We start from the raw sequence: 27,511 nt of genomic DNA on the forward strand, positions 1-27,511 counted from the left end.
AGTATACCCTGCGTATTTGTGCATGATTTATTTGCTTAAATAAAATGTTTTCCTTTGAGCTACTCTACTGTTTTCCAAATAATTGATAGACAGAGGTAAACAGTTGCCAAATTGTTTGGAATTTTATAGTTGGCATACGTAAATAGTCAGCTGATCGGAGGGGCGTTTTTGGTATTTACTTTGTGGCATACTTTTAGTTGTGGTAGAAAACAGTGCATAGGCAAATGGGAACGGAAACCACAAATATGTTTTAAATAGTTCTTTGTGTATAACTAAAGTTTATATGTTAAATGTGATTTCAATTAATGGAGTGTAAACTGGGCAAAACTAGGGAAAAATTAACAACAAGGTTTACGGAATTTTTATTTTATTTAAATTTTATCAATTTGGACAGGAAAACATACAAAGGCAATAACTTCGAAAATTGCCCTACTTCCATCACGCGAGAATTCCGGCAAGAAAAATTTAATAAAACTATGTTAACTAGCAAAGACACAAACCAGTATGTGTGGCTGTGTTCAGGATAACAATTTCGACTTAGTTTGAGTTAAAAATATAAATAATGAGTAAAAGGAAATTTCCTCAACTTTCCGATAATATTTTATTCAAAATTGTTTGAATTATCTCATTCTATTCTTCTTGAATCCGAAAATTTGAAAAACAATTGTTTTTAATAATATATATACACAACATTTGGAGAATCATCTGCTTTTAAAAATATTTTATTCAGATTTTTTTTTGAAAAAATATAATTTTTGAGTGCAATATATTCCGAGACCCACTGTGCTGGATCTATAATACCTACGCCTGATCGGAACCGCACCGGATGAAAGCCTATCTCTTCTACTTTTCGAAACAAATTTTATTCGGACTTTTTTAAACATTTTAGAAAAAAATTATTTAAAAAGCCAGAGAGCGGAGCAGTATGTTCGGACGGGGCCGACCAAACGATACCCTACACAACTACCACGGAAATCTAACTTTCTGTGGATTTTTATTCCGAACCTGGGTAATATTTCTTGCCCGATTAGAGGTCAACAACACCTCTTCCTTACACTGACATATTTTCTGATTCTAATATTCACTACAGTCCTTCTAATTACTTAATCAGATTCCATTCACTGTGGTTTGTGTTTTGATGTTCGGCTTATAATTGTGGTCGATCCATAGACCAGAAAAAACACAAAAAATTAAGTTTTCAGTCCACTTCATCCCAAAAGTATTATCTAATCATCACCGAAAATTGTAGGTGTTGTTCTTATGGAACATTTCGCATCGATCAACGCTATATTTCCGCCTTCCAGTGTGGTAATGGGTTACTAAATAATATCTGAATAGGTAAGCATCTGTTAATATTTAAGTGTAACACCCACATAAAATTGGTATCGATTTAAACTTAAACCACTCCTCTTGGATACTCCATCAACTTCTCGGGTCTACGTCATTCAGGGGCAAATATATACGCCATAGAATACAAATTTTCTAATTTTTCACACAAAATAAAAATAAATATTAACCGATCTTTTCCAAAAAGAATAGGAGTCTTCATTTGCCAGAACCCATTCTACATGCAAAATTTCGTGAAGATTGGTCCATAACTGTGGCCTGTATCGTGTTTACAAATTATAATGGACAGACGGACGGACACACATGTCTAGATCGACTCAGCTAATCGAGATATGACGACCGGTATACTTAAATGTGGGTCTAAGACCACTATTTCGCGGCGTTACAAACTTTTGGAGCTGCACAAAGCTATAATACCCTGACAACATAGTTGTGTAGGGTATATTTATTTTGAAAAAATAATATGTTTAAGGGCAATTTATTCGGAGAACCATTGTGCTGAAATTATAATACCTACGCCTGATCTATCTCCTGAAAATATTTTATTCCGAATTTTTTTCAAACAGAAATTTGGAGAAAAAAATTTTATTAAGAAGAAATATAATTTTTAAGGGTAATATATTCGGAAAATCACTGTGCGGGTACTATAATACCTACGTCTGATTTGAACGTACGTGAAAGCTCACCCCCTATACTTTTACGAAATATTTTATTCAGTATTTTTTGAAACAGAAATTGTGAGAAAAAATACTGTGAAAAAAATATAATTTTATGGGTATTATATTCTTAGACCCACAGTGCGGGAACTATAATACCTACGCCTGATCTGAAGGTAACATGCGAAAGCTTATTTCCTCTACTAATTCAGACTTTTTTAAAAATACATTTTGAGAAAAAGTAATTATTTTGAAAAAAATATAATTTAAAGGCCAAAATATATTGAGAGAGCCACTGTGCGGGAACTATAATATCTACGCCTGATCGCCTCAAATCCCATCTCCTCTACTTTTCGAAAATGCTTTTCAGTTTTTTTTTTTTTGAAACTGAAATTTTGAGAAAAAAAATAATTTTTAAAATTTGTAATTTTTAAGGGTGATACTGTGTGGAGACCCACTGTGTGGGAACTGTAATACTTACGTCAGATCTGAAGGTACCATATTTACCTCCTTTTAGAATTTTTTCATTCAAATTTTATTAAAACAGAAATTTTGAGAAACAAATTACTTTGAAAAATATAATTTTTATGGGTATAATATTCGAAGATCCATTGTGGGGGAATTATAATACCTACGCCTGATCTGACCTTTCGAAAATATTTTATTCAGAATTTTTTGAAACAGAAATTTTGAGAAAAATGTAATTATTTTGAGAAAAAAATATATTCGGAGATCCACTGTCTGGGAACTAAAATACGAAGGTACCGCATGACGGCTCATGTTTTCTACTTCTCAAAAATATTTTATTCCAATTTTTTATATTGAAATGTTGAGAACAAAATTATTTTAAAACAATTAATGTTTAAGTCCAATAATGCGACTGATCTGAAGGTATCGTATAAAAAAATCAGCCACTTTACGATTTGAAATGCATATGGTTCTGCAAACGTCCTCGTTGCTGATATTCGCTATTAACGGCATACCTCTTCATTTTCAAATAATTCGGATTTTCGTTAGTTTTTCTTTAAGTACCGAATTCCGATAACAAAAATAGGGCGAAATTTTCTTAAATGATTCTTGCAATCTCCTTCTGAAATCTTGATCCTCGAAATTATTTTTTTTTTGCTTTTTATCTTAAGAGATTTACTTTTCGGAATGCCCACTTAATTCCAACAGGATATTCTGAAAACATTTTGTGCTTACATATTTTGACCTTAAATATATACGATGTTCGCCTATATATATCATTATAATGATTTCCTTTTTTGTTTGTAAAACCAAAAATAATGTACAAATTGAAATGACAGTACAAAGAAGCAACTAAAAACGAAATCTCGGTATATCTCAATTTTTATTGTCCCTTCATTCATGTGGCATTGTTGCTTTTTTAAATTAAAAATTGCGGCCAAAAAGAAAAAATGACTGAAAAGGCGAAAATTCCTTTTCTGGATTTCGTTCGTTCGTTTGTTTTTTCTTTTTTTACAGTTGTATGTTTTGAGGTCTGGTAATGATGTTGTATTATCATTGCAGGCTGGCGGTGCCAATGCCATGTTTAACATTAAACAGACAAATATTTGGTCAAAACAATGGCATTTTATTTCATTTTCCTTTCAGTGATTCCTTCTCCATCTACCAATGGTGGTATCAGGGCAAATTCTTAGTAAGGAAACAGAAAAAAATAATTTTGCCGGGTATTCAATTACAACATGTTGTTGTTGTTCTATACATATGTGAATGTGTTTGTTTGGGTGTGTGTGTTTTTTATTGCTTTCCCACAATTTATAAACAAACAGAACAGCAACAACGGCATACCGACAAAACAAACCTTTGTTGCTGCAAATACAATCTCTCACATAACATCATGTCAACACCTACTGGCAAAAGGCCAAAAATGTGTCAAAAAAAGGAATGAAAGAGAAAATAAGTGAAAGCATGGCCACACACACAAACACATACATTTGCACTTATACAAAAAAGGAAGAAAAAAAAACAACAACATCACCTTCAATATAACAAAAAACTAAAACACACACAGACATTCATACAAAACAATGTGGAAAATATATATTGTACAGAAACAAAGTCATTCAATACACAATAAAGCATTTTAGTTTGGCTTTGCTTTATATGTTATGTTTACCTTCATTCCAACGCACGTACGCACACATACATGCAATCTCTATATATCATTGAGAACACACACACACATATAAAGGGAAAACATTCCATTCCAAACGATACGATACGTTGCTAGCAATATCAACACTTCCCTGAACACAGAAAGCACACACCTGAGATTCATTAGGAAGTAGATCCTTGGTGACTGGAGCATGGGGATGTAGATTGTTTTTTTTTTCATTAGAAATTTCCTAAACTGTGGCAATTCAATGACAGGAAGTCAATTTTAACTTTAAAAACGGAAATTGGTAATTTACTGAGATATTTTTTCCGATAGCAGTCAATTGATTTTGATAGGGAGGAATTTGTTGGTTATGTTCTGATGACAGAAATAGGGCGGAATACAACCTATTGAATTTAATGTTTTCGCAGAGATAAATATCATTTTATAACGAAAACAGGTTACGGCAGGCATGATTTCTGATTCCGATTCCAAAAATCCCAACGGTATTCGAAAGAGCCATACATGTAGGCTCTGGTATGAACCAGGACGATTAACATCCCACAAAAATGAACAAAATGGCGGATATATGAAATTCAATTATTTTTTTAAATTTCCAAAAACTAAGGAAAATATAGACCGATCTTGGTTCGTTGGATTATTAACTTTTGAGTTATCTTGGCGTTGTTTGATGCTAACACAATAAACCGGCTATATCTTCAAAAATTGTTGAGATTTCCACTTGACATTTTAAAGGATAATTATTGAATTAATGTACGTTCGAATTAAAAAAAAACAGTAAGCGGAGCAGTATAGTCGGACAGGGCCGACCATACGATACCCTACACAACTACCACGGAACTCAAATATTCTGCGGATGTTTATTCCGAGCCTGGGCACTATTTCGTGATCTTGCCCGATTAGAGGTAAACAGCACCTCTTTCTCACACTGACAAATTCTCCGAATATTACGAGTATTCAGTACAGCTATTGTCCAGATTCCGTCACCGTGGGTTGTCTTGTGATGTTCGGCTTTCATTTGTTGTCTATAGATCGACTCGAAAATAACACAAAAAATTAAGTTTTCGGTCCACTTCATTCCAAAATTATTATCTGATCATCACCGATAATTATAGGCGTTGTCCTTGACCATACCTGGAACCTCATGTAACATTTCATAGTGATGAGCGCTATAGTTCCGCTCTCTAGAGCGGGGTTACTAAATAATATACGAATACGGAGATACCTGTAAATATTTAGGTGTAACTCCCACATCTGAGTAAATACAACAATATAATTGGTATCAATTTAAAGGTCAACCACTTCTCTTGGATATAATATAAACTTTTCGGGTCTATGTCCTTCAGTGGTAAATATATATGCTATAGAATACAAATTTGGTAATTTTTCACACAAAAGTCAGGGCCCATTTGACCCGCTAAATATTGACCGATCTTTATCAAAACAGGCATGCTTGTTCTTTGGCCCGATCCCCTTCTCCGTGCAAAATTTCACGACCCCTGGAGCGACCAGAAAAACCGAAAAAAAATTTAGTATCCATTTCATCCCCTAAATATTAACCAATCTTTTCCCAGGACAATAGGGGTCTTCATTGGCCAGAACCCATCCTACATGCAAAATTTCGTGAAGATTGGTCCACAACTGTGGCCTGTATGGTGTTTCCAAATTATAATGGACAGACGGACGGACGGACACACATGTCTAGATCGACTCAGTTGGTCGAGATATGACGATCGGTATACTTAAAGGTGGGTCTAGGACCAATATTTCGCGGCGTTACAAACTTTTGGACCTGCACACAGCTATAATCAGACAACATAGTTGTGTAGGGTATAAAAAATAAATTGTTTGAAACCTAGAATGAAGTGGGTGGTCCCTTAAGCTGATGTCCAACTGTTACCATTGTCGTGTGTCACTTCACCTTCTCTTGTTCATTTTTTTAAAAAATTCCGAACACTTCAGGAAAATAAGTTGTGATGGTGTACCACTTACAATTGGCAGTCTACGGTTGTTCAAGCAAACAAATTAGTTTTCTAAAGAATTGACAATTTGATTGGATGTGCATTATCAACGATAAAGTTTCGTTGGATTTGAATCGACTTTGCAGACCCTCTGCTATTTTGTTGGGGGCTCATACGCATAAATCCATATTATAACTCTTATAAAAGTCTTTTGAGGCAATAATGTAAACATTTCTTTGGTCCAATCGAACGAGGCATTTTGGAGTGATTATCAAATTGTGCGAAATCAATTGGCAACAAACCTTTTTTACGATCTGGTGTTCATGCTATATCGATGCCTCTACTTAAAGGTGATCTAGCATTATCAAATCACGAACGGCAATAATGTTCTGTGGCAAAAAAAATATATATATATCGACGCCTCCGAACCATAGTATGCTAAGTCGACTTAGCATGCTTTAAAGTTCTTTACGTTTTTAGATACTAGGGTTCTTAATTTAAATTCTCTGAAATTTTGGTAATCATCGGCCAATCCAAACCAATGTTATAAGCACAAATGTACTTAGCATGGCACGTAAGATTTAAGAAACTGCCATACTTTGAGAGCTTCTGCTGAAAAACTTACTTTTCAGACTATTCTTCGGAGGCGTCGATATGCCCTCGTATTATATGTCGTCAGGTTAGACTCTCAACAGATGCCACGGCAATTTTTAAAATTTTTATCAACATTTTTTTTTAAACCTTGGGATTTAATCTCATTGAGTTTCAAATTCGCATCAAACTCTTAAATAGAAGTTCTCACCAAAATATCTGATAGCAGTTTGGGTTATCTCTGGCTAGAAAATATTCCGGTCACCGAGAAAATACCACATATATTTCCGTTAGTGGTAAAGTAGCTCATTTTTCCAATTTATGTATGTTTAGGGTCCCAATAAAATTACCCATGTTTATATTTTTTTCGAATCGAAGTGACCTAATTGGTGCTCGCAAATTGATAAACTACATCCATAAAGGTATTTTGAGTGCTCAAGTCACCAGGTTGTGTGTTTTGGAAATTTCGGATATCCCCCGTCGTGGTAGAATTTCAGAATAAAGATATATGACCATATAATTATTTCTCCCTATTTATCTGGGCTAAATATTTCATCAATTTAAAATAAAATGAATTTTGATAGGTGGTGTTGTCTAGGCCAGGAAGACCCTAACAAACATTTTTTCATATTAAAGCCCTATTTGGTACAATTTAAAATATACATTTCTAAGACATTTCAACATCAACCCACTTTCAATATTTAGGTTTCCTACACCTTGTTGGATCCCATGTAAAATCCATTTAGATTGTTTATACCACAAATTATAATGTTTGTAAAAATTTTGATTTTTTACCAAAACCCAAGTCAAAAATAAGGAAGATCTTCACCGATTGGCTTTATCCTAGTTCATACGATAGCTATACACTCACAGAGAAACGTGTAAAAATTGAAGTCGATTGGGTTATTAGTTTTTGAGTTATCGTGCCCACCATTCGCAAAAAAATGTTTAGATAAAAACGCGTTTAAAGTTTGAGAAGCCCTTCAGCCGTCACTTGATGCTGACACAATAAATCGGCTATATCTTCAAAAGTTCTTGAGATTTTCATTTGAAATTTTGTAGGGACATTCTTTAATTAGTTTAATTGTTTATATCAACAAAATTTTTCAGTGATAGTACATTACCATTAGTAAGCCCTATTTGGTACAATTTGAAATATACTTTTCTAAGACATTTCAACATCATCCCACTTTCAATATTTAGGTTTCCTACACCTTGTTGGACACCATGTAAAATCCATTTAATTTTTTTATACCACAAAGTATTGGAGACCCCATAAAGTATATAAATTCTTATTTCAAATAAAATCTAGCCATGTCCGTGGCAGGTATGTAACTGTTTCAAAAAAAAAAAAAAACAATTTCCATATTTCCTGTATTATACCGCCTGACCAATATTTTAAAATATCTCCAAGCTGCCATTTTCCGTAAAGGAGTTGTCTTTAATTATTTTCAATGGAATTTTCCTTCAACATATTTATTAAATATATTATTTTTTATTTTTCATTATTTCCTTTATTGTGATTATTATTCATATCACTACTATCATCTGTCGATTCGATTAACAATGACAATGCCTGCAGATAATATATCACACCATTTTATTATTATCATTATTATAATTTGTTTTTTCATCATTTAAATATACATACGTATGTATATGTGAGAATTCACACTCGCACACACACACACACGCATTGAACTGCCAATTATTAAATGAAGGTGAAATTATTTAAAATATATGCTGTTGTAATTAATTTTTCCAATTAAATTGGGTTGCATTATTTTTGTTGCTATAAAATGATAATTGTTGATGGCATTTAAGAAAGAAAAATATACATTTAAAAATGTATATAAGAGATTATAGAAAATTATTTAAACATAATTTTGGTAAATATTCTCTAGAATGTAAATTCAGATCATGCTGTGTATACTTTACACATGATAAGTATACGCAGCTGTGGTACAATTGTTTATCTACGAGGGAAATATCGGGTATGTTGCGTATACTTCACCCATAATATGTATACGCAACATTGGCCAAAAAAAAATTCAAATGTTTTTTTTTTTTATAGACATTTCATATTTTTTATTTTGTTTTTCAAATTTCTTAAGCCTCGCGTTATTCATTCAACTGCCAATTATTAAATGATGGTGAAATTTTTTAAAATATATGCTGTTGTAATTAATTCTTCCAATTAAATTGGGTTGCATTATTCTTGGCTATAAATCATTTAAATGGTTGATGGCACTTAAGGTGCGAAAAAAATAATTAAACGCATATCAGAGATTATTAAAAAAATAAAACAATATTTAATAATACTGTGGGCACATTTTCCCTAGAATACAAATTCCGACCACAATGTGTATACTTTACCCATGATAATCATACGCAACATTGACAAAAACAAATTTCAAATTATCTTTTTCTTGGCCAAACCAAACGCTAAATTCTGATCTCTACTGTCAACCAGCAACTGGACCGTTTGAAGGTATCAATTGACCAGAAATAGCCAGAATTGGCCAACAGGAGAAGTGTCGTGTTCGACCTGGACAACGCTAGGCCACACACACCTACAGCGACTCGCCAGACACATACAGTCCGGACTTCGCACCAAGCGATTATCATATTTTTCTGGCATTGCAAAATTTCTTTAATGATAAAACAGGTGAAAAAGCGTTAACTTCGACCGGGGCGAACTTTAGATACCATCCACCATCGGTATACTAACAGATACTAGCATCAAAAATATAGGGTACATACCCAAAAGTGGACCCATACCGAAAACTCAATGTACACCAAATACAAATTTCAGAATTTTTTAATGGATATTTTTCCTAAAACCCCAGATAGTTTTTGACGACGCATGGTAGGGTAAAAAAAAATACTGCAATTAAGAGGTCACAGATATATAAGACCATCACCAATATACACAGGTTTTATTTCGGGGGATTGTGTGGAATTACCGAACATTTGTAGATACGATTATATGAGGTGCTATGCCTAATTGCGGACAGATATAGCTCTATTTCGAAACTAACATTGTTGCATCAGAATACATTTTTTACGCCTAATATTAAAAATACCGAAAATCGGTAGGTATCATTATATGGGGGCTAGGCCTAAATGTGAACTATAGTTGAACGTTCTAAATATCCTCCGCAGGTGAAGTAATTACAACAAATGGGAACTACCCCCAAAAAGGGTGTGAATATTAATAATTTTTGGTAGGGAGATTTGTTACAAAACAAGACTACAAAATACCAAATTTCAGTGAATTCGATTGAAAAACGCGCTCAAGATACTCACATATAAGGGTACCCCCCGATAAATGGGGTACCCTTATATGGGGGCTACCAGAAAAAATTAACTTATACGCAATAAAAACCCAATGTACACAATTTCAGCGAATTCGGTTGAAAAACGCGCTCAAGAACCCCAAAATACCGAAATTTTTCCATGGGAGCTATGCCTAAACGTCATACATCATTTTAAACTTACATGCCTGCAGACAAAACGCTATGCAAAATTTCGATTTATGCAAATCGTTTAAATGATATATAGACGGACATGGCTATACCGTCATACCATTTTACCTTAAATCGGAAGAATATATATATATGGGAAATGATTATATGAGTTAAATCTGAAAAAACCAATTTAATATAGGGTCCATACTATGGTGGAAAAAAATAAAGCTAAATACAAATTTCATCCAAAGGATGATGAAAATCAACCTGACTTTGTTTACAATGGCAACAAATCATACAACAAAACGGTGCAAGTCATACAACAAATCGGACATTCCGAAGCATGTTAAATGAAATCTTATAGTTCGTATAAAAATAATGGATTTATTTTTCCCCATATATAAATATATATATATGAGCAATATTGCCAATTTTTTAACATAGCTGAAGCGGAGGTTCACCCCTTTATAACTCGGGAATTACTTAAATATATGAAAAAAAAGTAAATAGTTTTGGGTTAATTGGTCTGTCGTTGCAAACTGTTCATGATATTGACCTCCAAACTTTATTTTGGTGGAAGCTGTGTCTACTTTAATGTAAAAAAATGTGTAAAACAGGTTGAGGCGAACCAGTTTTTTTATGTTCTCTATCAATTTGTGACTAAGCCACTCATTTCACGGTCTTCGTGTCAAAGTAAAACTAGAAACCAACAAAATGGGGACTGCGCCCCTTATGTATCATTTTTCAAAATTTTAACTGCATCTACCTTTAAATGATGCTGACGTAATTTTAAGATTTTTTTCTAATGCCCAAAATTAAAACCTCGATAACTTTTGCGCGCATCAACCAAAAATTTGATTGCGAACGGTTTCGGAGTCAGAACATTTTTCTCTATATGTGTACAAAAAATCATTGATGTGCCACAAAAACAAAAAAAAACCGATTTTTTGAAAATGGAATATTAAAAAATATTGACATATATATATATATATATTGTGGATATAATGAAATTTTTAAAATATTTTAGGTAATTTTTCACAAAAAGGCAAATACTGACCATTGTGCGTATACTTGACAGGTGTTAAGAATACGCCACAGTAGTAAAATTGTGTCTTTAGGAGACAAATTCCGACCATGTTGCGTATAATTTACAAATGGTAAGCATACGCACCAATGGCAATCATTTATTAATTCTTTTTGTTTTATTATCGATATTTCGGATTTTCATTTTTCAGTTTGAAATTTCTTGATCCACTTCGTTTTTGAGTTATATATACACCGAACGAAAAAAATATTGAACACCATTAAAAAAAACCCCTACCAACCCATACATTGGTGGTGATGCTGTTGATGATATCTTTCAATTACAACGACTATCCATAACAAAAGTTTATTTATATGGTTAATAAATAATAAATAATTATTGGTTTTCATCACAGATAAATTATAAATCAATTATATGTTTTCACTTGCAAAAATGAGTCCATATATTTTTATATAGATGTGTGTGTGTGCGAGTATCCGTGTGGCCATTTTAATAAATTAAATATACACGCTGTCACAAAAAGTTAAATCATGTATGCATAACAACACAGACACACTCACACACATCTACGTACGTATGGGAAAAATGTCAATTGTGTTTTATTATTATTATCGTTGTTGTTGACAATAATTTAAACATACATAATTTACACACATGGACAGACAGTGGAAGGATAAAATGAAAGGAAAAAACAGACATGTGGATAAATGTGAAAATCAAGTGTAATTACATGTGTATGTGTGCATATAGAGAGAGACAGAGTTTAAAGGTGAAAGGCAGGCATACACATGGGAAATGGAGGTCCAAATACAGGGACAGGACCTGTAGATAGGGGTTATGTCAAAACATGCATAAATATATATCAGGCTCCCAGAAACCTTAGGGAAATGTTACAGCCACTTCAGTGGACGAAATGGGGAAATTCCGAAAAAAAAATTAATTGAATTTCCGATTCTCTCACTAATCCCCTCTAAGATTTATTATTCAATTTCTCAACTTATCTTCCTTCAAACCTCAAAAAAAAATTGTTTTTGTTTTTTCCCAAATATTAATTCCCCCTCTCTCTCTTTTTTTCCATTTCAGGTCTCCGTCGATGAATGGTGCAACATGTGGGACGCCTATGCCAAGGATCCCAGCACCGTTATGGACTGGCAAAACAAGTACATGAACTTTATGTTCGATTTGGAGGATGCCTCCACCGATGGCAGTATTGATGTCAATGAATTCGCCCTGGTCTGTTCCAGCTATGGACTGGAAAAGAAGGAATGTGAAGAGGCTTTCGCCAAAATGGCCCAGGGTCAGGAGGAAGTAACACGTGAACAATTTGCTGCCTTGTGGAAGGAATATTTTGCTGCCGAAGATACCAATGCCCCAGGAAATTTCATTTTTGGCAAAACCTCATTTTAACAAAATTAAACGGGGACAAATGATGAAAATGTTGTTTAGGCTTCAATTATAAAAAACCAAAAAACACCAACCAAAAAAAAAAAAAAAATAACAATTATATAATCAATTTAATAATGAAAACTAATACTGATGATGATGCAAAAAAAATCCAAAGAAAAAAATATATAAAAAAATATTAAAGTAAATTAAATTAAATAAAAACAAATTATAATAATGTTATATTTGAAAAAAAATAAAATCTTAATGAAAATATATATGTTTGTTTGTATTTCTTCTCATTATTTTCTTTTCCTATTTTATTTGATTATTTATCTCTTAAATTTTATTAAACCAAAAATAAGCTGTTAATTGAATACTAAAACTAAATGAATATTTATAAAAGAAGAAGAAGAAAAAATAACACAAACTAAAACAGTGGATAAACAAACAAACCTTTTTTTAATTTTGTCAATTGTTAAAAAAAGCAATGAAACAAAATCAATAATAACACTATGCAACAGATAGAAAAAATTAAATATCGAACAGCTACTGATTTATTGTGGAGTATTTGGAAATTTAAAAAATATTATCAAATAATATTATTATAAAAATATTGTGTTAGACTTTACAGAAATCTGTCTTTTTCAATTTTTGAGTTTTATAAATTGAAATTTGTTGTTTTAAAATATTTAATACATTTTTTAAGCGAATCGACTGAAAATCGCACAATACGAATAAAAAATGATTGATAAGATCCATAGAATTTTCTGAAAACATGACCCATCCGCAATTATGTTTAATGAGGGAGAACTACCAAAATGACAGACTATTTCCATTTGAAAATATAAATCAATAAAAATAAAAAAATTGCAATCTATCGTTCCTCAAAGGTACACCCTCCTCTACTAGTAATTCCATTAATTGCTAACAATTTTAAATCTCTATTTTTAAAATATGAATTCTATAAAGTTCCAACACTAATTGCGTAAATCGCCTTAGAATTAATGCCGACTTAAAGTTTACTTTTTCGAGATTTGCTTTTCCACATTGAACACCCAAACACTGGGACGTGATCTAGATTTTATATTCAGGGTCATAATCAAGATCTCTTCAATTTATTCTATTTATTTCATTATGTGAAGTATTGGAGAACAGTTTTAGGACAAACTACTAAAAAATAGGATTGCAATATCTCAAAAGCAGTTACACCGGAAATTAATGGAACATAGACTATGATCGTTATTTTCTATAACTATAATTAGGGCCCAGCCAACACTATCTCGCCCGCCTCTTTAAGAGTTGTAAGCCTTTGCGCAAATTAAAATTCCCATGTAAGCCTCTTGAAAATATCTTGATGCGGGATTAATCTCGTACAAATGTCTTCTATAAATGGGCGGTTGAATTCTTAATTTAGATGTTCTTTTTTTTGTGAATTGAATCCAAAAATCCTATGTTATAAACTAAAATTAAAAAATGGCGGTCACTTCATTTATATCTTTGCTCAATTGAATTTTTGAAAATAGCTTACCGATTTAATTTGGCGTAGTTTATAAATTAGTCAGACTGCCCTTGAATTGTGACAGATTCGAAGTAAATAAAACTTGGTTTTTTCGAAACTGGGAAATCTTAATTTGTTTCATATGAGTTCGGATGGGCAAAAAAGCTTCTTAACGTAGGAACGATTTTTTCCTAATAGAAAAAAGAGATAAAAAAAACATTCTCAGTCGCAAAGAACAGTTTTTTTCATATGGAATAAATCCAAAAACTATAGGAAAGATAAAGGGGGGTACCTTGGAACGTGGGGCATCTTTGAACAGCGCGGGGAACTTTAAACTCAATTTCTTTTATAGTTGACTACTATTAATACGAAAACTTCTTACAGACAACAATGGGTAGATCTAGATTTTCTGGGACAAAACAAAAAAAAACTATACATCAAAAACGGAAATAATTTTGAATAATCTTTATTAAAATATCCATTATTTTTAACATTACAAGTGCCTCACAAATATATATATATATATATATTCTCCTGGACTTTCTTTTTGGACGATTTCATTCGAAGAATATATCCTTCTTTTGTCTCAGGTTTTTCTGAGTTCTTATTTGAAGCATAAATAAAATAACATAAGAGGATTTTTCATATCCAAATATTTTACAAGAGTGCAGTTCACTATATTTTAGATACAGTTATCAAAGACCTTGTTTGACCCTGCTATCCTTCCAAATTTATAATTTCTGTAAAAGGCTTTCAAATAATCGGGTTCATTCAGATTACCATAGAATTTCTACAGAAAACTTGAATGCCAGTCTCAAGTTGTTTGGTATGATCTGGTCCAAGAAGGGTCCAAATGTATACTTTCAGTAGAAGACCTCCTAAGCCAATTATTTCTCCAAAATGAGGTCTTCTTTGTCCCAAGAAGTATCTGAATATACAGAAAATTTTTTTAGGGATCTTCCATCTGTAGAAGGCCTTCAATAGTTTTCAATTTCTTACGAAATTGACCATCTAAGATGGTCATCCTTTCATAGAAGACCTCCAAGAGGTTTCTTTCCAAAGTGTCCAATCTATACATGACCTCTTAAGAGGCATATCTTTAACGCTGCATCCCAAGGAATTTATTTCTACAGATTTCACAACTCTCTATAGATTTCCTCTCTATACAAAATGACACAAATACAAATGGAGAAAACCCCATCAATTTGTAAAAGGCATGCAAAGGGTCTGATTTATATAGAAGACCCCTCGAGCGTCAATGTCATGTTCTTATAGTCATTCAGCTGGTCAATTAATAAACTTCATGGCTCTTCAGTTCAAGTTATGAACACTCCCTACTTATTTTGACTCACACTTAAACACAAGGCGTATTTTTATACCATTCACAACACTGTGGTACAGGGTATTATGTCTTTGTGCATATGTTTGTAACAGGCAAAAGAGATAGACCCATGGTTCCTTTTGAGAATATGCATAGAATCACTTTCTGAGTCGATTTATGCATGTCGATTTATGCATGTTAAATTGTAAACAAAGTACAGGTCACATTTATAATCCGATTTGGCTGAAATTTGGCACAGCTCATTTATTTGGCCCAAGGACGAACCCTATTGAAATTGGGAAAAATCGGTTCAGATTTAGATATAGCTCCCATATATATTTTTGTCCGATTTATGGACTTTAGTCCCTGAAAATCATTCGATTTGCACGAATTTCGGTACAGCGTACTGAATTAAGTCTAAAATGATGTGTGCCAAGTTTCGAGAAAATCGGATCAGATTTTTAGATATAGCTCCCATATATAGTTTCGTCCGATTTAAGGTAAATGTGGCACCAAAGTCCCTCTATATCTTTCGATTTGCATGAAATTTGGCACAGAGTTCTGAATTAGGTCCAGAATGATGTGCTCCAAGTTTCGAGAAAATCGGTTCAGATTTAGATATAGCTCCCATTTATAGTTTCGACCGATTTAAGGTAAATGGAGCACCAAAGTCTCTGAAAATCTTTCGATTTGCACAAATTTTGGCATAGCGTACTAGATTAAGTCTAGAATGATGTGTGTCAAGTTTCGAGAAAGTCGGTTCAGATTTAGATATAGCTCCCATATATAGTTTTGTCCGATTTAAGGTAAATGGGGCACCAAAGTCCCTCTTTATCTTTCGATTTGCATGAAATGTGGCACAGAGTACTGAATTAGGTCCAGAATGATGTGTGCCAAGTTTCGAGAACATCGGTTCAGATTTAGATATAGCTCCCATATATAGTTTCATCCGATTTAAGGTAAATGGGGCACCAAAGTCCCTCTATACCTTTCGATTTGCATGAAATTTGGCACAGCGTACTGAATTAAGTCTAGAATGATGTAGATATAGTTCCCATATATATTTTCGTCCGATTTAATGTAAATGGTTTACCAAAGTCTCTATATATCTTGAGAGATTTGCACGAAATTTGGCATTGCGTAATGAATTAATGAATGTATGTTAAGTTTCTTGAAAGTCGTGTCCAATTTATATATAGACCATATATAAAAGGCTTATTTAATGTAAACGATGTCGTCCGTTTTTACAAATATATATATATATATATACGCTTATAATTGATTTTCATAATTTTTCCTGGTCCTTTAAAAATTCAAATACTTTTAGGTTTCATCTGTTTGATATACCGAAAGTGGTGAAGGGTATCATATAGTCGGCCCCGTCCGACTTTACTGCTTTCCTTACTGGTTTTATATCCAAAATATTCTACAAAAATTTAGGTTTCAGATAAGGTTGGCTGTACTGGCAGACTATTTATTCCAGACTAGTCATTCGCCCTTGAAACTGGACAAGCATTAAAAAAGCTGGACAATTCAGCCAGGCTGGCAACCCTAATTTGTAGCCAAATTTGGTGATTTGACTGATTTCGCTGCATTAACGCTCCCTACAAAAAGTATTCGTTATATAGCCACAGACCTATTAAATTTCGACATTCGCTGTCAGGCAATTTTGGCAACCCTAATATAAATAAATATGTACCGATAATTCCACCGGCGGATAAACCTCACGAAACTGTGTTTTTTTCTGAATGAAGCAGCATCTCTTAAGGGCCTCCCAGTCTCAATAACGGTCATTTTTCTTTTTTATATATCCATTAATCCAGAAGTTTCGTTTCGAAAATAAAGTTAGAAGAATTTGTAAGCGTTATTCACAACTAAGTCTCTCCTCGATGAAATATGAAATGACAACATAACAAGACCAGATATGTCAAAGAGTCCTTTGAAAAAAGTATGTCTTATTGGATTATCCATTTTTTTTTTTTTTTTTTTGCATTTCATCACAGTGTGTTATGATTTGAGTCGAGTTTAAAGATAGGGATTTCTGATCCAAACAAATCCGAAGCAGTGTTGAAAAAATGTCTGGAAAAAATACTTTAGCTTCACTTTTAAGCAAATTTCATACAATATTGTAAAATGTGTTCAAGTGATGTGTACTTGGTTCAAATACTGGTCTTTTGATTTTTTTTAAGAAACTACTTGTGTTCTACATTCAGTATTTTTTATTTGAAAACATTTCATAATATTGTAATTAATGGCTACCTACGTAATACTGCTCTTGAAAAAAGAGGTTTGCTGTGTCCCCTTTATCTCAAAACCAGTTTGACCAATCATCATATATTTATGCGGGCTTATGAAAACCCTAAAAATACTGGCCTAAAATTGAAGAATTTTCAGCAAAGAAAAAATTGTAAATCAATTTATTTCTAATGACAGGATTTTATGTACTTAATAAGTCCACAAAGATATATGGTGGTTGAACCGTCTACATTGCGAAAAAAAAAACGTTTAAAGTTGCGCCTCCAGCAGATCGCTCATATCACATATAATATTCCCTAAGTTCTAAGCAACTTATATACTTCCAAATTAGCATTTTTTCAATATTTTCGAAACTTCTTAATATCACAGAAAATGCTTCAAAAGACCAACATTTCCTTCAATGTCAATTCTTAAAAAAAGAACCACATATCGCTCATTTGCTTCAAGACCGGTATTAATCAAAAAATCGATTTTGCAGAAAATACTTTTCAAAATTTCAATTGTCTCACACCTTACAAGGAACTTCTACAGCTACTCAATCAGAGTGTGTAAGAGATATTGATCTGAATTTTTATACAACATGAAGTCTTATCTAGCAAAAAATGCATAATTAAGGCAAAAATCGCGATTTTTGATTTATGCCAGTCTTGCAGGAAATGAGCGATGTATATTGTCTTTATCTTTTTGATTTTATAAATAAAAATATTGATTTTCTTATTTTGTTATGTCCCCATAAATTCTAATGGCTGTTTTATATTAAAATATTTTCAAATCCTTTGTTGCATAGTGTAATTGAACAATGTAACTGAGAACTAAATGTTGAATTTAATATATATGAAAACAAAATCAAATTATATAAAATAAAACACAAATTATATATTTATATATAAATGAAGAAATCCAGAAATATATATTTATATATATGAAATGAAATTAATTACTTTATATATTGAACTAAACTTAAACACAACAATTTATTGGTAGTATGTTTGTCAACCATATGGAGCGACAACTAGAGGGGAAATATTTATGGGCCAATTGGAAATAGAAAAAAACAAAAAACAATTACACTTAATAAAAACTAAAAATCAAAAAAATTAATTTAGACAACTAACTATTCTCAATAGATGTTTGTTATGAAAAAAATAAATAAAAGAAAATTCCTACAACCACAAACAAATATATATATACAAACAGGAAATAATATTTATTTATATAAAATATCAAAACCCAAAAAGGAAATAAACAAAACTAAAACACTTTCAAAACTTGTGTGCATTCAACAAGCAACAAAAATGAGGAAAATATATATAACAACCACTAAAAAGCCAAACTTAATAAAAAACCCAAAATAAAAAAAGGAAAGAATAAAATTAAATAAAAACCATATTAGTGTTCTCTTTTTATGAGTCAATTTTCAACAAAATACAACAAAAATGTAAATGCTGAAGCAAAATAAATAACGAACAACAACAAATTCAAAGAAAATCAAATATCTGGACTCGTTAACTAGCCAGCCAAGCCAACAAAAATCGGCGGTTAAATCGAGCAGAAGAAACCAAATAACCAAACCAAACAAATAAGAACAACAAAAACACTTACAAAACGAACATCATTTGGTGGTTTATTAATTTTCCAAATGGATTCAAATCCTATAAAACAACAACAATTAAATGGATTAATATATACATACACACAAATTAAACACACAAACAAACAACATCTATTTAAGAGAACAAGAACAACAAAAAAGCAAAATTAAATGTTTAATGTGTAGATATGTGATGTCAATTTTAAAATTTTAAATGTAACAACTCTGAATAACAACAAAAGTAAAAAAACAACAACAACTAAAGTCAATAAATATGAAATTGTTTTAACTAAACTCTATGAACAGAGAATATCAAATTGAATTGTTTTATTGATTGTGATTGAAATGAAAATGCGGCATTGGGGACAGCATGGCGAATGAGTAATAATTTACAATTTCATTCGCCATGATCAGTGTTGCCAATTTAGCACTTTTAGTGCTAGATTTAGCACTTTTTAAACTCGTTTAGCACCAAAAAAATTGATCTAGCACCTAGCATATTTTTTAGCATTTTTTATTTTTTTCTTGATATTTCCAAAATGTTCCGTCTATTTGGTTTTATACCAAAAAAATGCGTTTTTCGATTCTTCATAGAATTGTTGTTATGTTTCATGCTATGAGCTTTATTTTTTTAATGCTAAAGAAGTGTCAGTATATCTGTGAACAAGTAAAAATACCAGACCCGACCGAACTTGTTATAAACACCATGTTAAACACCACCCTGCACCACGTGGTGTTTATTAAAATTTTCCTGAACGTGGTTCGGTACTCCATATGATGACCGTGACATTATCTGGTATTAGGTTGTTTATTTGGGAAAATGAAAAATACAATCATGAACCTAAATTATAAACTTTCTGGAATGTCACATTATAGCCACTTATAGTACCAAAGATAGGTCACGTCCCACTTAATATGGGAGTCAAAAATGAACATACTCGAAAAATTTCGTCAAATAATTTTTTTAAATTACAGCCACTTCGGTGGGAAAAGGGTTCTAGAACTTTAAAATAATGCGAATAGGACGGAAATATATGATCAAATATAGAAATTGTCCGCATAAAAATTTTCTACCCATCAACTGAACGCAGAGAATACGGCTAAATCCCTCAAAATACCGAAAATAGGTCGGTACTTTATGCCAGCCTCCGAATCCTACGCGCAATGTGATATTGAAATCAATTCTATTAAAAACGTCCCCGAGGGCTCTCTGGAGGTTGCCCCAGCTTAATATTGATAATTTTTGGTATCTCCGGATTTAGATTAGACAAGTTTACTTGCGGCAATTCTTACCGTTCTCTTTTGAACTTGCTTCATGCGTCTATATAAGGCAATTCGGTTTTAAAAACATTTTTTTTTTTTTCCAATAGCTTTTTTCACATTTAAATAAATATTAAATGTAAAAAAATAGTAAATACACAACACCTGGCAATTCGTGTTGTGTATTTCGTATTTTTTGTCGGTACGAGCAATTTTTTTCCATTTCTATTCCCGTTGCACTTCTCTCCTACAAAGACTTGCCGCAAGTAAACTCGCCTAATCTAAATTGGGACTATGGAGACTTCCTGCCTAATGGGAATCCAAAATATTAAATTGAAACCGCTTCGGTTGAATATAATGGAGGTACCGCTCTATACCAAAACGTGAACCCATATTGATAATGTTTGGTAGGCAGATTTTTATACCCTCAGCCTTACGGCTTATGAGGGTATATACACTTTGATACGGTGAAAATGTGCATCATCGAAATATTGGTTTTAGACCCCATGTTTCTTCGAACAAAATCCGTTTCAGAAAATTTGGAGTCGATTTACGCATGTCAGTCTGTCTGGCTGGCTGGTGCGCACGATAACTCTCGAAGGGAATAATCGATTTCACCTAAACTTTGCATTTGATATGTCCTCCAAACATAGTTTAAGTTCGAATATGGTGAATATCAGTCCACTCCTTAATTTCATAATAACATGCAAACGGACCATCCGATTTTAACGAAACTTTGTACAACCTATTATCTTTACAAAGCCTAGATTAAGTATGAAGATGGGACCCATTGGTCCACTCCTTCTTGTACCTCCCCCACAGAGGGTCAACATTTTCAATATTTTTAAATCCAATATCAAGCTAATGGAATGTCCGATCTGAAACAAACTTTGCACAACCTATTACCTCTACTAATCCTAGATCAAGTTTATAGATCGTACTCATTGGTCTACTCCTCCTGGTACCTCACCCACAAAATGGTCAAAATTGAGCTAAAAATTAATTTTGTAATAACACGCAATCGGACTATCATATTTTAACGAAACTTTGTACAACCTATTATCTTCATGAAGCCTAGGTCATGTAGGAAGATGGGACCTATTGGTCCACTCCTTCTGGTACCTCCCCCACGAATGGTCAACATTTTCAATATTTATAAATACAATATCAGGCGAATTATTATTGCATTGGTATATTATCTATACCAAACCTATATCAATTCCTAAGCTTGCACCCAGTAATTTACAAAATTTTATCAACATTAAATCCGAAACCTCTTTAATAAAAAATATATTTCTTATATAAAGCTAATAATAAAATATGTGTGTAATTCCGAAGACCTCCGCAAACCATAGGCTGGGGGTATATATCTGTCGGCAACACCGACTGACACTTTTTTACTAGTTTCAAATGAAAATCCAAAATATCAAATTATTGCTAATTCGGTTGGGGCTACCCCAAAAAGGACACATATATCCCATTTTCAATACCACCCTAGGAATAGCATTGTTCAGAATTTCAAAGATCTGTCTTCAATATTGCGAGCTATATATACATGGCTATAACGACATAGAATTGTATTCTATAGATGAATAAATAGGATTTCAGGTGAATATTTCCAGGTTTTGCAAGCAAATTTTAAGAAATACATATTTCATTATTAGCTATAAGCGAAATTCCTTCTATAAACTTTTTAGCACTTTTATTTGGCACTTTTTTAAATTTTTTAGCACTTTCAATCATTTTATTAAACAAAATCTAGCATTTTTTAATGACAAAGTTTTGACAACACTGGCCATGATACACTGTGGGCCAGAGATCCCAATCTAAAAGAGAAAATTATTGACTGATTCACTGACTGACTGACTGACTGACTGACTGACTTAACGACTCATCAACGCCCAGACGAAATGGCTGAAGCTAGAATCTTAAAATTTGGGGTGAAGGCTGCGATTTTTGGAAATTCGGACCAGAACGGCAGGAAAAGTACCAAAACCTACTAAATGTGGTACCATTTGGATTTAGCGAACCTGTAGAGCAAGAACTATTTACTTTAAAGTGTGGGTCACTGACGAAGTGTAGAATAGAATAGCAAAGTTTTTTTTTGGGATATTCGAACTATAAGTATCCGAAAAATACTAAAATGTACTAAATTTGGTACAATTTCGTAGCATGTCAAACTTGAAATTTAGATTGCAAATTAAGGTTGAGAAGTAGGGTCGATACAAGGAGGGGGTTTTAAATGCGTGTATACGATTAGTACTAAACTGCACTAAATTTGGTACAATTTAAAGTTGGAGTTGGTGGAATCCTGAAATTTGAAATTAACATTACCCTAGGAGTGTAGTATAGCAATATGTATGTAGTTTTGGAAATTTGTTCCTATGTGTACGAAAGGTACTATATGGTACTATATTTGGTAAAATTTGAATTTGAGTGAATCGATGGAGCAGGAACAATGAAATTTGGAAATAATATTTCTACTGCACTGTATAATTGAGGTATGTTGGTAGTTCGGGAAATTCGTACTAATGTGTACTAAATTTGGTACAATTTAAGTTTTCAGTGAAGCAATAGTGCTGGAATTCTGAAGTTTGAAGTTGGGGCACTGTTGGGGTGTAGGATTGGAATATGCAGAATGTTTTGGAAACTTCTACTAATGTGTACAAAATGTGGATTCCGATAGAGTTGAAACACTGAAGTTTAGAAATAAGGTTACTGTTGGAGTGTAGAATTAGGGTATGTAGGAGGTTTTGGAAATTCATACTTAAGTGTACTAGTGGAAGTGATGCAAATGTGGTATAGGTTGGTAATGTGGTATAGTCACTTTTTTTGTAAACTGAAAATTTGAATAACTGAAACATGTTCTATAGTTTGCTGTTCTCAAAAAAATAAGATAGCAATGACCTGTTTAATTTATTTAAATCACGGTGGGAATCAGTAGCAAAAATTAAATTTTTCATGAAATTGACTTTTTTTCGGTTGAAGTTTAAAAATAATTTTTTGTTTTACGGATGTACTTTAATCGTTATTACTAAAGCATTAAAATAATCAGTATGAACTAAAAATCAAATAATATGCGCGATTGCACCACATAATCACCAATTTGGAAAAAAACTAGACATTTCTTCAGTAAACACAAGTGTAGGTAATGTGGTATACCTTGATTCTGCATGAAAAAAGGCCATTACTAGACAAAATCTCATTACTATGTGAAACATTTGTACTCTACGAGAGTCTACCATGAATCACAAGTATGAAAAACAAAGGCTATGAGTTTTAACAACTTCTCCATACACAAATTAAATATTGCCATGTGTAGACATTATTATATAATAAAAATTAAAGTTGCACTCAACGTATCCGTTAAAAATCTTAACAGACAAAAATCTCGAGCTAATTCGCATTCATTAAAAACAATAAATTATATAAGATATCAATTGGAAGTGAAAATTATACTATACCACATTAACATCATGTGGTATACCACATTACCTGCACTTTTTTTAAATCACTTTTTATGGGATTTAAAATATTTTCTCAAATATCTCTTAAATTGTTAGAATAATATTATTTTCAAATTGATACATGGAAAGACAACACATGTAGCATGTTAAGTGTAAATTTTCAATTTAATCGGATAAAAAATAAAAATTTGGCAATATAAAAACAAATGGGTATACCACATTTGCATCACCTCCTATAAATTTGGTACAATTTGAATTTTGGGTGAACTGACAGAGCTGGGATCCTGAAATTTGGAAATTAGGTTACTGTTGGGGTGTAGGATTGGGTTATCGATGTAGTTTGGGAAACTTGCACTAATGTGTACTAAATGGTACCAAATGTGGATTTGGGTGAATCTATAGAGCTGGAACACTGAAATTTGGAAATTAGGTTATTTTTGGAGTGTAGGATTGGGGTATCGATGTAGTTTTGGAAATTTGTACTAATGTGTACTAAATTTGGTACAATTTGAATTTTGGGTGAACTTCACTGTTGGGGTGTTGGATTGGGATATGTTGAAAGTCTTCTAATGTGTACTTAATGACACTAAATTTGGTACAATTTGGATTTAGAGTGAGCCCATTGAGCTGGAATCCTTAAATTGGGTAATAATTGAATTAATGGAAATTTGCACCTATGTCTACTAAATTCTACCAAATTTGATACAATTTGAATTTAGGTGAGCCGATAGAGCTGGAATCTTGAAATTTGGAATTAAGATTGGGGTATGTGGTAAGTTTTGGAAACTCGTACTTATGATTGTTAAAATAGGTAGTTGTGAAAATTTAAATTACAAGATTAAACATAAGAAAAATATAATATTTCAATTGTTAGCGATATTTACCACTACGGAGTGAGCCAATTTGACTCGTTTCAAATTTGAGAACTACATATATTTAAAACTTCATATTAATTTTAAAAATCTTACATTGGTTTTTAGTTACGTATTGAAATATATATGAAGGTGCATTCCTTTTTCCCGCAGATCATCCCATACCGGATACTTGATACCTTATTTACAGTTGTGAGCCAATTTGACTCATAATGGTATGAAGTAATCGTTTAACTTTCGAAGAATTTTTGAAATGTAGTGGTCCTATCGGCCTTCGCAACGTTATAGTAGCCCACGGGCTATGAAAGTATAATGTTGAGAAAAGGTAAAGTACAAATTTGTGAGAAAAACAAAATTTGGATTGAATATGCAACTCCTTTCGAAGGTTAATATTCCGAGTATTTAGCCAAAAAATTTGGTATAAACTCATTAACAGGCGATCCATTTGGCATAGGCGGCCATAGGTTATATGGGGTTTATATAAAAAACATGAGCCCAGAGAATGGGGTATCTCCACCATAACAGTTTTGTTTTGACATTAAAAACATCTTGGCCAAATTTTGGCAGCCTGTGTCAAGTTCGGCAGTAAATCGGTTTATACCCAATTTTTGGGTGAATACTCAACAGGGGGTACTATTACATGGGGCTACCAGAAAATGATCTCCAAGAAATCTTGGTCGACTGGTATAGACTTCAGTTGGGTGCAAAATAATCCAATAATATATCAGTTATTTACAAGCAAATTTACATGTTTTTGCAGACTGTTCGCAGATCTCCAACTCATATTGGGGAAAAGCCACGCGAAATATCGCGATGTGAAGATAATCTAAAATAATTCACTGTATCCTTCAGTCAAATACGAAACCGCCAACAATTAAAAACTGGAGAATAACGATTCGCTGAAAAGTATTCTGTCGACGAACAGCAAAAATCCTTTTAATTCAAAAATAGACTTGAATTTTCCAGCGTTTATCTCAAATGGAGTGTCCCAAATTGAGGACTGTGCTGTATTTGACATAAGGCGTATTCGTAGACCACATGGACAACCCTTAAATCCTATTTCAAGGACAAAACATGGAGGAGGAGGACAAAACATTGGAGCCACACAAACCTACATGATAGTTACATGATAGTTGTGTAGGGGACAAAAAATAATTATAACATCTGGAAATAGTTGTAATACATTTTCCAATAATACGTCGCAATAATTGAATTCTTAAATAGTCGTAGTGTCATAGGTAAAAAAAAATATTAAACCACTTACCGAAAATGTTATGTTTGCTACAAATAAGGCCGGAGCAAGCGGGACCCTGGAATGGTAAAAAATGCCCTTAAAAATGGAAAAATGGAATAACATGGAATATACTGCAGACAAAATATATAGGGGTTATACCTACATCTTAACCTATTTCAACAAATCCCAATAGGCTTAGTTTAGTACGTTGTGCACAATTTCATCGCAATCGGACAAGCATTGGTTTTTTTCTAAGGGAGCTGCCTGAGGGAGCTCCTCTGTTCTATGTAATGTCTGTGTAAACATCTGGAATGTATATCCTTTAGGAATATAAATATACGCCATAGAAAAGAAATTTTGTAATTTTCACATAAAAGTCTGGGTCCATTTGACCCGCTAAATACTGACCGATCTTTATCAAAACAGGCATGCTTATGCTTTGGCCCGTTCTCCCTCTCCATGTAAAAGCGATGCTCGGGCCATAATTGTAGCCTCTGGATCGACCAGAAAACCCGAAAAAATGAAGTATTTTGTGCATTTGACCCATTTGATATTAAACGATCTTCACCACATGGAATAGGGGTATTCATTGTCCAGAACCGGTCCTACGTGTAAAATTTCGTAAAGATTGATTCATAATTGTGGCCTGTATAGTGTTTACAAATTATAATGGGCAGACGGAGGGACGGATATACATGTCTAGATTGGCTCAGCTAGTCGAGATATGACGATCGGTATAATTAAAGGTGGGTTTATGCCCCATATTTCCCGTCTTTACAAACTCTTGGGGCTGCACAAAGCTATAAGACCTCAAAGATGAAATTCGTGAGGCTATAGAGGGCATATGACAGTTACATTGTCATTAATAGGATGTGGTCTTGAAAGCGAACACCACCTGCTGATCGTTACCTTTCTGATGATTTAAACATCATATAATTTAATTAAGGGGACCCCCCCCCCCCCACCCCATTCTCGGGGTCAAAAATTTTCGGATCTACGCTAATTAAAGAATGTCCCTACAAATTTTCAAATGAAAATCTCAAGAACTCTTGGAGATATAGCCGATTTATTGTGTCAACATCAAGTGACGGCTGAAGGGCTTCTCAAACTTTAAACGCGTTTTTCTCTAAACATTTTTTTGCGAATGGCGGGCACGATAACTCAAAAACTAATAATCCAATCGATTTCAAGTTTTTACACGTTTCTCTGTGAGTGTAAAGCTATCGTATGAACTAGGATAAAGCCAATCGGTGAAGATCTTCCTTATTTTTTAACTTGATTTGGGGTTCCCTTAAAAAAACACATCTTACCTATAGTAGAAAATATATTTTCATGGTCACCCCCAGCACGCTTACAGGACCATATCCCTTTCTATGAAACATTTGGTTTCAGGATCTTACTTCCAAGTAATTGTTC

At 32.9% G+C, this 27,511-nt stretch overlaps 1 protein-coding gene across 1 annotated transcript in view; it reads left to right on the plus strand.

Annotated features, from left to right (window-relative positions):
- Positions 1-12,624, plus strand: part of LOC133336418 (calexcitin-2) — a 59,307-nt gene extending 46,683 nt beyond the window's left edge. The window contains exon 4 of the mRNA XM_061544712.1: positions 12,294-12,624. Within this exon, the coding sequence (XP_061400696.1) occupies positions 12,294-12,617 (324 nt within the window). The 3' untranslated portion in view covers positions 12,618-12,624. The remainder of the gene's footprint in view (positions 1-12,293) is intronic.
- The last annotated feature ends 14,887 nt before the right edge of the window (positions 12,625-27,511 follow it).

This window comes from Musca vetustissima, unplaced genomic scaffold (assembly GCF_032173495.1).
Source record: "Musca vetustissima isolate MV318-11 ecotype Yass unplaced genomic scaffold, APGP_CSIRO_Mvet_v1 utg25319, whole genome shotgun sequence".
Classification (NCBI taxonomy): domain Eukaryota; kingdom Metazoa; phylum Arthropoda; class Insecta; order Diptera; family Muscidae; genus Musca; species Musca vetustissima.